This window comes from Antechinus flavipes, chromosome 2 (assembly GCF_016432865.1).
Source record: "Antechinus flavipes isolate AdamAnt ecotype Samford, QLD, Australia chromosome 2, AdamAnt_v2, whole genome shotgun sequence".
Lineage (NCBI taxonomy): Eukaryota > Metazoa > Chordata > Mammalia > Dasyuromorphia > Dasyuridae > Antechinus > Antechinus flavipes.
In genome coordinates, this window is record NC_067399.1 from 360151540 (window position 1) to 360163150 (window position 11611).

Genomic DNA, 11611 nt, shown 5'->3' on the forward strand with positions numbered 1-11611 from the left:
GGATCCAATCCCTCACAAACCCTTCCCTTCCAAATATTCTAATGAAGCTCAATCAGGATTTAACCCGGAGATAACTCACGTGGCCCGCGGCCGCTCTGCCTTGCGATTGGTCCGCAGTAATTATAGGCACACTCCGGGGACCAAGGGGGAAGGGGGAGGGAGATTCACCCCCGCCTGCATAAATTATGCAAATTATCCAGGGTGCAGCACGGGGCCGACCTGCTGCCTCTCTCCATTCATTCTCTCCGGCGGGGGTGGAGGGAGTGGGAAAGGAGAAACCGATGGGGGGGGGAGGGAGGGGAAGGGGGCCAAGAGAGGGAGAGCCGAAGGGGATGGAAGCACCTATTGTTTTTCAGGGTATATAAGGTGTCCTAAGGCCAGTCGTGTGCCACACTCTGTGCTCACACGAGCTGATCACCCGCGAGATAGAAGCAGAGACAAGACTGTCGCGTGGCCCCTCTTAGGCGGCCTAGCCCGGAAGTTTCCGGGAACTTTCAATTTCCTCCCGGTCTAAGAAACCCCGCTTAGGGGGAGGGGTTGGGCCGGGACTCGGAATTCTACAAGTAAGTGGGTCTTGTAAAGAACGCAATTCCCTCACAACTAAGGAGAGACCCTGCACTCCCTCCTTCACCTTCTCCCCTCCAAAAAGTATATTATTCATTAACAATTTTTCTGTTTCTCTCTTTCTGTTTCCCTCCAGGAATGGCCTCTCTCGTGGACAGCAACCTCTCTGACTTCGAAAACAGCAGCGACCTGTCATATTTTCTCACAGACGAGGAGGACAGCAATGGGCTCCTGCAGGCCACCTCCTCCGCGCAGCACTCCGAACAGCACCGGAGAGAAGAGTTGAGAGAGGACGAGGAAGAAGAGGAAAAGGAGCGCAAGAGACGACGAGGCCGTGGCCGGGTAAGGAGCGAGGCACTGCTGCATACCCTCCGCAAGACCCGTAGGGTGAAGGCCAACGATCGAGAACGCAATCGGATGCACAACCTGAATGCAGCCCTGGACGAATTGCGAAGCGTGTTGCCCACCTTCCCAGATGAAACCAAACTCACCAAGATCGAGACCTTGCGCTTTGCTTACAACTACATCTGGGCCCTTGCTGAAACCCTGCGTCTTGCTGACCAGTATTTGCAAGGGCCCCCCAAGGAGCTGCTCCTACCAACCTACCTCCACCCTGCCGACTCTCCCAACTCAGCCAGCGATGGAGAATCGTGGATCTCCAGTGCTTCCCCACCTGTAGCCTCCTCCTCCTCTTCGTTCTCCCCACCCTCCTCCTGCTGTTCCTCATCCCCTCTCTCTAACCCAAGCAGCCCAGCAGCCTCCGAAGACTTTGGCTGCGGAAACCCCGACCCCCTCTTCTTCCCTGGTCTACCCAAAGACTTAGTCCACGGCGTTCCGTGTTTTGAGCCCTATCGTTAGCCAAACCCATGGTGCGCCCATACACAGACTTCGTTCTGACACAGGCGGGCACATCACAAATGACCTCGGGGAAATCCCCTGAACTCTAAAGGAGAGGAAGGGTGGAGAAGTAGGTATGGGTGTAAGTGTGTGTGTGGGTAGGGATGCAGTTAAAAATGCTCAGCTATCCTCAGAGATAATCCTTGGGGCTCTAAGTCACCTTGGTCCCTCCAGCCCCTAGCAGAATCCTTCACTTTGCGTCCTTCCCTTTTTGCACTTTGTGAACTTCCCCAACACTCCCTTCTTTGTGGCGCCGCTGAGCTGAGCCCCCACTGCAGGGGGAGTTAGCAAAGGGGCAGGTCAGCTGCTGAAGACGAGGTGAAAAGTCAATTTTACAATTTGTAGAACTCTAATGAAGAAAAACGAGCATGAAAATTCGGTTTGAACGGGCAGACAATACAATGAAAAGGCTTAAAAAGGAGAGACAAGGAGTGGGCTTCATGCATTATGTATCGTGACCTCCAGCACCGTCGTAGTGCTATAGAGAAGGGCTCAGCGCAGCAGACACGGGCTATTCAACCGCGGCGCTGCATAGGAGTTTAATTTATTCAAGATGTTTCATTCATATGAAAATGTATTTTTGTACATAAAGAGTTTATTCTATTATTATGTATATGATCTGAAAGTTTACACTTTCTGTATTTCAGATATTCCGTGTAAATAAAAAGGGTTTTTTTTGTTTGTTTTTTAACGTTTAAGTTTCTTTAGTACTTTGCTGATTCAATCCTCTCAGCTCTCCTAAGGCTGAGGAAGTATATCAATCCGTTGGGGAAGTTGCCACTCATGGTTGAGGGGGTAGCAAGGGAAGGTAAGCTCTATAATAGTCCTAAACTCAAATTCTCACCGTCTGATGTCATCAGACAATTGAGAGTTTTCTCTGATCTCTCTAAAATAAGACTTAGTTTGAAAGGGCCTTAAAGGTCGTTTTATCAACCTGAGTTTGGGGGCCATGGTTTCCTTCCACCTTAAACAAAACCATTACAAGCTTTACCAATTCATTCACAATAAACCAATTAAGATTTTCTCTGGGAAAATTAGCCCTGCGCCACTACCTGTAGAGGTGGGCTCTATAGGAAAGAAATTTCTTTTGAATTACCGAGCCATCAGCTGGCTCAGGTTTTCAAAGAGCAGGGATTAAAGAATCAATAGAGTGTGGCCATTGGCTAGGAAGTGAAGAGTGACAGGTGTGAGGCACTGGGCAGACTTGCTCTGGCTACTCCATTCTCCCAACCGACTATTTGAAAGGGGAAATTGATTTGTAAACAATACATTAGAATTGTTCTCTATTGAAGTTTCCTGGATGAATATCCAGGTTACCCTCAAACATCAGTCCATTGGAATATGAATGACTGGTCACACTAGAAAGGTGTAAGGGCTGCTTGTAAGTGGATGAGTGATTACATTTGCTCAAACACAGAATGAAGGCTGGCTCACCAATCTGTCTGCCTAGGAAAAGGCTAAACTGAAACTCCAGAGCAATGCTCCAAGGTTGGATCTCTATCTTTGTTCAGTCAACTCCAAAGAGAACAACATTCTCATGGGGACTACAAAGGCTGAGGGGTCTTCATTTGCCGACAGTGAAATCAGTCATCCAAACAGTGGGACATTTTTGGCTGTCTCCTATTTATTTGTTGTTAAACAATTAGCTAACAAGGGGTATTAGTCAACAGGATTCTCTGTTTTTAATTTCAAAACTAGGGGAGTTACAAGTGACAGTTCTGGAAGCTCTGACATGCATGGAGTGCTTTTCAAAATGGTCTAGAACAAAACTTCTCAGGCCACTCCTCTTTGATAACACTAGAAGAGAATGGTGGAAGAAAATAGACTAGGGAAAGTGACAAATGCAATACTATGGGAAAGAATGTATGTTGAGAGTTGTCCAGAAACAGCCTTGACCACTTCCTCCTTTTTTGATGTATGCTGCTGAACTCCTCTCTCCTTTGATTTGATTACTGATTCGTAGCCTCAAATAGCAAACTCAATATCCCTTGAGTTAATTCGACTAACTGAAGCCTCAGCTTCTAGATTTTACAAATGTACTTTTGGGGCAAGGTAGTAAACAGTTTGCTGGGGTAGTTGCATTCAAACAGACAAAGAAAGTACAACAATGAAAGGGAAGACTTCAGACACAACCTCAGAATTCAGAAGAATTAATTCTCCAAAAATCTCTGAGGAAAAAGAATCACTCATGGTTTGTTTGTTTGTTTTTTTTTTTTTTTTTTTTACTTCCTCTTCCCCTTCAATTTCCCCACCATTGCCTCTATCACCATTCAATTACATCCTTCCACTAGTTGTATTTGGCTTTATTTTTCTTGTAAAAAATACAAGTATGTTCCTGGAAAGATGGGATTTTCTGTTTTCTTTATGCACAAGGGCTCTTGGAAGTTACTCATTTCAGTCTATGGCTGGAAGACTCCTTCTGTTTGTGGAAGAAAGAGTAAATCCTCTATTTGTGCCTTCACCAAGGGTGTCTGTTCAGTCCTGCTGTAGGTGCACGTGTCTGGAATAGAGGGTAAGAACACTAGGTTTTGTATTTTTCCTTTATTTTTTTTAAGCCCTCAGAAGACCCACCAGGAAACAAATCCCAAAGCTCTAGCTAGCATCCTGCAACCAATCCAGTGACACAGAGTCTCAAGCCTTTGTCTCAGACAGCTGTATGTAGCTGTGGGCAGCAGGAAAGGACTTTAAAATAAGGAGAATCATCATTATTCCCTCCCAGACCAAGAAAAGCAAACCATATTCCCAACTCTTTAACAATAACAGGCAAGAAAAGTCCTTAATGACATCGATCACTAAGGGCTCACCAGGACTACTGTTTCTCCCCACTCTCTGCTTAATGCTATTCTCCTAGGAAAGACCAGCACATGTCGACTCAAAGGGGAAGGGAGAGTAGTTTTTAAAAGTAGAGAAAAGGTAGTTAAAATCCTTATTTTCTATACATTGACCAAAATAGACAAGATAAACAACTGTTTATTTAGAATTTTCTGGTCAATGGTCACTAACATAGCCTGCAGGGGCTACCAATGTTTAAAGAATGAGAAATGGATTTTTTTTTTCAATTTAAGACTCAACCTGACCAGAATCCCAGAATATAATAGTACAACTCTGTGATCTTGTCCTTTTCTTCTCTTGGCCTCAAATTTCCTATTTATAAAATGAAGAGATTGAACAAGATGATCTTCTGGTTCTAAAATGCTCTGTTTTCGAAGATTATCTGTCACTGAACTAATTCAGTTTATATTTATTAAGGTCCTATTCTATAAAAAAGCCCAGTCTGCATTCTTAGAAGGATAGATCAGGAGCTTCCTTGGGCTCAGTACATCTTTTCAAATTAAGTCTTGCTCACATTCTTTAGCAGACAATCCTGTGAGTAAGTTAAGTACTGGAAATATTATGATGTCATTTTACAGATGAAAGAACTAAGACTTAATTTGGTTACAAGAATAGTGAAGTCAGAAGACAGGATTTGAACCCCTGACAATGCTCCTTTCAGTATCATTTGCCCAAACCTTTGGGACTCATATTTGTCCTGCTCAATGAATTTTTTTTTCCAGTTTTCACCTGTGGGTATTGCTTCCCCACTAAAAATATGACTTCTACTACAGTTACATATACATTGTAGAAGCCATATATATATATGGCTTTTCCTCATCCTTTAGTGAGAATATCCATCCTCTGCTTGAATTCTTCTAGCTCACTATCTCACATGGCATTCTGTTTCATTGTAGAGCTGCTCTGTTTATTAGATAATTCTCTTTTTTTCTTAATTGAGCCAAAATCTGAATCTCCATAATTTTCACCTATTAATCCTAGTTCTCTTCTTTGTTAACTAAGAGAAATGTTTGTTTTCTATTCAAAGTCCTTCTAATATCTGAAGGTAGCTTCCAGAATCCTATTAATTCTTTTCTTCCCCAAGAAGACCATCTCCAAGTCTTTCAATTGATCTTAATATACCATAGTTTTGAATATTCTGGTTACCCTGTTGTAGTCTTATTCCAATTTATCAATAGTTCTCTTGAATATGGCCCCAAAAACTAATCTAACCAATACAGAATCTATAATCACCCTTACTATGAATATGAAATTCCTATTAATGCTGTCTCCACGTCATTCTGTTGACTCATTAAGATTTTAGTCAGTTAAAATCCCTGAGATTTTGTACTTTGTTTGTTTTTGTTTGTTTGTTGTTTTTGTTTTTGTTTTTGCTGAGGCAATTGTGCTTAAGTGATTTATCCAGTGTCACATAGCTAGGAAGTGTTAAGTGTTTTTTTGAACTCAGGTCCTCCTGTCTTCAGGGCTGGTGCTCTATCCACTGCACCACCTAGCTGCCCCTGTTTGTTTGTTTTTCATGAAAAAACTCTTCTTGTTCTTAAAAAGTTATTTTTTTTTAATTTAAGAGCGGAATTTTACATTTATACTTCTTATATTTTATGGGACTTTGTGATTAAAAACAAAGTGAAACGCAATTGCCAAGACTGTTTAATCCCTTCTTTTTCCAATTTCCCCTATTAAAAATAGAAATATTTATTTAGGTTTGTGAAAAATAAATTAAATAAATAGGCCCAGGTGACATAATTGCACATGAAAAGAGACAAAGAAAGAAAAAAGATTTCTTTTAGCAAGTGAAGGCTCTACCTCTACTCTCAAAAAACAAGTTCATCAATATTGTGAAGAGAGCATAAATTGAGGAAATAAAACTGCATATTACAGAATTAGCCTTAGATTATCCATAGAGTATGAAGGCACAGAGGGCACATATCAATCTGGAGTCAGAAGATATGCGTTTAAATTCTTCCTTTGACATACCACTTGGTTGACTTAACTTCTTTTGACCTCAGTCTCCTCATTTTGAAAATAAGATTTGATATATTATAAAGCAGCAGTCACCAAAACCATTTAGAATTGGCAAAGAAATAGACTAGTTAATCAGTGGAATAGGTTAGGTTCACAGGACAAAATAGTCAATAACTATAGCAATCTAGTGTTTGATAAACCCAAAGACCCCAACTTTTGAAATAAGAATTCACTATTTGACAAAAACTGCTGGGAAAATTTGAAATTAGTAGGCAGAAATTAGGCATAGACCCACACTTAACACCATACACCGAGATAAGAGCAAAATGGGTTTATGATCTAGGCATAAATAATGCGATTGTAAATAAATTAGAAAAACATAGGGTGGTTTACCTCTCAGACCTGTGGAAGAGGAAGGAATTTGTGACCAAAGAAGAATTTGAGATCATTATTGATCACAAAATAGAAAATTTCGATTATATCAAGTTAAAAAGCTGTTGTACAAACAAAACTAATGCAGACAAGATTAGTAGGGAATTGGGAAAACATTTTTATAGTTAAAGGGTCTGATAATTGACTCTATAAGAAATCAAGCCATTCTCCAATTGATAAATGGTCAAAGGATATGAACAGACAATTTTCAGATGAAGAAATTGAAACTATTTATAGTCATTTGAAAAGATGTTCCAAATCACTATTGATCAGAGAAATGCAAATTAAGACAACTCTGAGATACCACTACACACCTGTCAGATTGTCTAAGATGACAGAAAAAGATAAAGATGAATGTTGGAGAGGATGTGGGAAAACTAGAACACTGATGTATTGTTGGTGGAGTTGTGAACAGATCCAACCATTCTAGAGAGCAATTTGGAACTATACTCAAAAAGTTATCAAACTGTGCATACTCTTTGATCCAGCAGTGTTACTACTGGGCTTATATCCCAAAGAAATATTAAAGAAGGGAAAGGGACCTGTATGTGCAAAAATATTTGTGGCAGCCCTTTTCATAGTGGCTAGAAACTGGATGTATGCCCATCAATTGGAGGATGACTGAGTAAATTGTGGTATATGAATGTTATGGAATATTATTGTTCTATAAGAAATTATCAGCAGGATGAATACAGAGAGGCTTAGAGAGACTTATATGAACTGATGCTAAGTGAAATGAACAGAACCAGGAGATCATTATGCACTTCAACAACAATACTATATGATGTTTAATTCTGATGGATGTGGCTCTCTTCAACAATAAGAGGGTCCAAATCAGTTCCAGTTGATCAGTAATGAACCAGCTACACCCAGAAAAAGAACACTGGGAAATGAGTGTAGGCCACAACATAGAATTTTCACTCTTTCTGTTATTGTTTGCTTGCACTTTTGTTTTTCTTCTCAGGTTATTTTTACCTTCTTTCTAAATCCGATTTTTCTTGTGCAGCAAGATAACTGTATAAATATGTATGCATATATTGTATTTAACATATACTTTAACATATTTAACATATATGGGACTATTTGCCATCTAGGAAAGGAGGTGGAGGGAAAGAAGGGACTATTTGGAACAGAAGTTTTTGCAAGGGTCAATGATGAAAAATTACCCGTGCATATGTTTTGTCAATAAAAAGCTATAATTAAAAAAAGAAAAGAAAGAAAAGAAGAGTTGAACTTGATAACTTCTCAGGTTCCTGCCACCTCTAAATCAATTATTCATATTATCATATTTGAGAAATAAATTTGAAGTCAGAAGATTTGGGCTTGAATACCAGTTCATTTACAATGTATGTGATCCTAAAAAATTTACTTTTCTCTCCATGACTCTGATTCCTCATTTTCAAATGACCTTTAATCAATCAATAAGCATTTATTAAGCATTTACTATTTACCAGACCCTGTACAAGGCAAACTGGGAATATAAATATAAGAACAAGACAGTCCCTGTTCTCAAAGAGCTTACAATCTATTAGAAGTTAAACCATAGATGAAAGAATAGAAGAGTAATAATAATACCAATGTTGATTCTATTATTATTTGAGCAAGAAGTGAAACATAGGATTAGGAGAAAAGAAGAGAGAGGTAGCAACTGGCAGCAAGTCAACTGACAAGATACCTTTGATAGCTAAGCCCTAGTATCTTAGTGTTCTTATGTGTATCTGGAAGGATGAAGCATGTCCTAGAGCCCAGCTTCTTAAGCTTAAGATCACAATCCTATGTGGGGTCTTTTAACTGAATGTGGTGGAGTCACAAAATTACTGATTTATTATCAGAAAATTTTTCATGTGTATGCCTATTTTATATACCTACATACCTGAAGTCACATAAAAATTTCTCCAGTAAAAAGGGGCCACGAGTGAAAAAGTTTAAGAAGCCCTGGCCTAGAAGTCTGGGACTAGATAAATCTAAGGAGCAAAAGTGAAGACTGACTCACCCTCCATTCTAGACAACTCTGACTTAGGCTAAGTCTTGAAGCTGAGTGAATCAAAAATGATCTTGGTAGTCTCTCTGCCTTATGGAGCCTTGAAGAGTACAACAACAACACCAAACACACACACACACACACACACACACACATACACACACACACACACACACATGAAACTACTAACAAACTAATTAATTCAGCAGCAGCCTGATCCCTGACCTGTAGATTGGAAGCAAAAATAAATAAGTAAATCTACTTTAGCATCATCATTTGGAAATGTCAAGATTTTTTTTTTTTTGGCTTCCTATTCTATCGTCCAGCATTTTTGCTAATCTTTCCAGTTTCCTGTGATCTGCATATTTTCTAAACATATCTATACCTTCATTCAAATCTAAATAAGATCCAAAGGAAAGTTGAACTAAATTAATTCTTTGGGCTGTGGGTGAGGGTCTGTTTAACTCAAGAAAATTCTATTTTTGATCATCAACTAATAGGTCCAAGTCAGGCATTCATTTAGGTGTGAAATTGAGGGGAAGAAGAGCAACAGAACTAAGATTATCCCTTAAAAGGAGAACAAAAGTGTATTGGAGAATGAAAATTAAGTATCCATAGGACTAAGGACTTCCTCTCCTCTCATCTAGAGGGAAAATATTATCTTATTTGTGACTAAGAAAGGGAAGCACATGCAGGAGTGTGTTGAAAACAGATCAAATAGACTTTCAGATCATTAAAGTGTGAATACTGACACAGAAGATTTGGCAAAAACTACAAATAAGGAGTCAATGTATTGGTTTGTTGATTGTCTAGCCTCAAAAAAGCAAGGGAGTGAATGCTAGTTATCCAAATGATACTTAAAAGTGTGTCAATTGTACATCATACACTCCTGACATGCTATAAAATTCTTAAACCCCCCACACACACACACAAATCTTTGCTAAGACTGAAAAAAGAGGGTTACAAATCACTAGAGTCTACAACATACTACTATATTTCTTAGTCATTTTATCCCTCTGATTTTCCATTTTTACATCTATAAAATGAGTATGATATGAAGGGAAGTTTTGACTAAAAGTACTTTGTTAACCAAAAAGCATTACAGAAGATTGAGCTTGCAGGGTTATTTTGAAAATATTTGAACCACTTCCAAGAAACCTCTGACTAAATTCTCATAATACAGATCAAACATTTACTTTGTAATTACTTCTTAAATTATTCCCCCTCATATTATTTATTGCCCTTAAACAGAAGTTATTATGAAACAAAATAATAAATACATAATTATAAGTCATCTGCCAGCCTGATACTTTGAACTGACTTGCAATGTGGTACAAATTTGGAGGCTTATTGATCTTTCATATCTAACAATAAGGACCTGTAGTTTGGCCTAGTGCATTGGACCACTGAATTTACCCACTTTCTACTAAAGAGAAGCTCTGACTAGATCCATGTATTCAATCTAGACTAGTCAGCCCTATGGAGAATCTGAACACCTTAAAGAGGGTCAGACACTTTTCTCATATTCTTTGACTCATTATGTCCCCAACACAACTTCCAAAGGAAAATTACAAAAGATTCAAGTGTGGTTCATGTCCAGAATGTCCCCAAAAGGATCATCCCATATGAAAAGGTACAATATGAGTCAGGCACGAGACAGGTAATTCCAATGGACAAAATAAATGTTAAATACAGATCACTTACAAATGCACATTTGATGGAAACAAACTTGAAATAATGATAGTACTAGTTCTCAGCAAAATGATAAACATTCCTCAACTCTCTCTTTTTGCTGGGGAATTTAAGAGAATCCCTACCCCTCCACACACACATAAATAAATGAAAGTACCAATTATCTTAGAAAACTTATATCACTTGTTGCATAGGGAGAATTGGATTCAGAAGGTATAAATAACCCGGGAAGAAAAACAAAAACGCAGATAGTTCACATTCGTTTCCCAGTGTTCTTTCTTTGGGTGTAGCTGCTTTTGTCCGTCATTTATCAATTGAAACTCAGGTCTCTTTGTCAAAGAAATCCACTTCCATCAAAATATGTCCTCATACAATATCGTTGTCGAAGTGTATAATGATCTCCTGGTTCTGCTCATTTCACTTAGCATCAGTTCATGTAAGTCTCGCCAGTCCTCTCTGTATTCATCCTGCTGGTCATTTCTTACAGAACAATAATATTCCATAACATTCATATACCACAATTTACCCAGCCATTCTCCAATTGATGGGCATCCATTCATTTTCCAGTTTCTGGCCACTACAAACAGGGCTGCTACAAACATTTTGGCACATTCAGGTCCCTTTCCCTTCTTTAGTATTTCTTTGGGATATAAGCAAACATATATTGTATCTAGGATATACTGCAACATATCCAACATATAAAGGACTGCTTGCCATCTAGGGGAGGGGGTGGAGGGAGGGAGGGAAAAAAAAATCGGAACAGAAACGAGTGTCAATATAAAGTAATTATTAAATAAAAATTAAAAAAAAAACTTATATCACTAAATGAGAATCTCTTAGTCCTCTGCATTGTAAGACTAGTTCTGTAGCTTACATCAATTCTATTTGATACCTTCAACTTTGTCACTCTTACTGCAATACAGCCTTATACCCAAAAGTCTTTTTTGTTCAGCACAGTTATCTTCTTGCCAGAAATGAATCTTTATCATTCTAGTTAATATCATGACATCAGGACCTGCACCCATTTCTTTCTCATTGGTTATATTTTTCTTCTTTGGACTTTTGACCTACAACATTTTGGAAAAAAGAGTCTCTTCCTACTAGTATTTCATCTGGTGCAATAGCATCTGACATATGCACCAACCTATCTTATCTTTCTCTTATACCCATCACCAAAGAAAAGGTAGAGAGAGACGTCACCAAGTAGCAGTTGACACAAGATTTAAAGAGTGCTTTATATGTATATTATCT

The 11611-nt window shown here is 38.9% G+C and overlaps 1 protein-coding gene across 1 annotated transcript; it reads left to right on the top strand.

Moving 5' to 3' along the window:
* The first annotated feature begins 702 nt into the window (after window positions 1–702).
* Window positions 703–1422, top strand: NEUROG1 (neurogenin 1). The gene has a single exon (XM_051973495.1). The coding sequence runs from the start codon at window positions 703–705 to the stop codon at window positions 1420–1422; it is 720 nt and encodes a 239-aa protein (XP_051829455.1).
* Window positions 1423–11611: the final 10189 nt, after the last annotated feature.

Bases quoted from the DNA above. Each gene is read 5' to 3' on its own strand.
- NEUROG1 (XM_051973495.1), top strand. From the start codon at position 703: ATGGCCTCTCTCGTGGACAGCAACCTCTCTGACTTCGAAAACAGCAGC.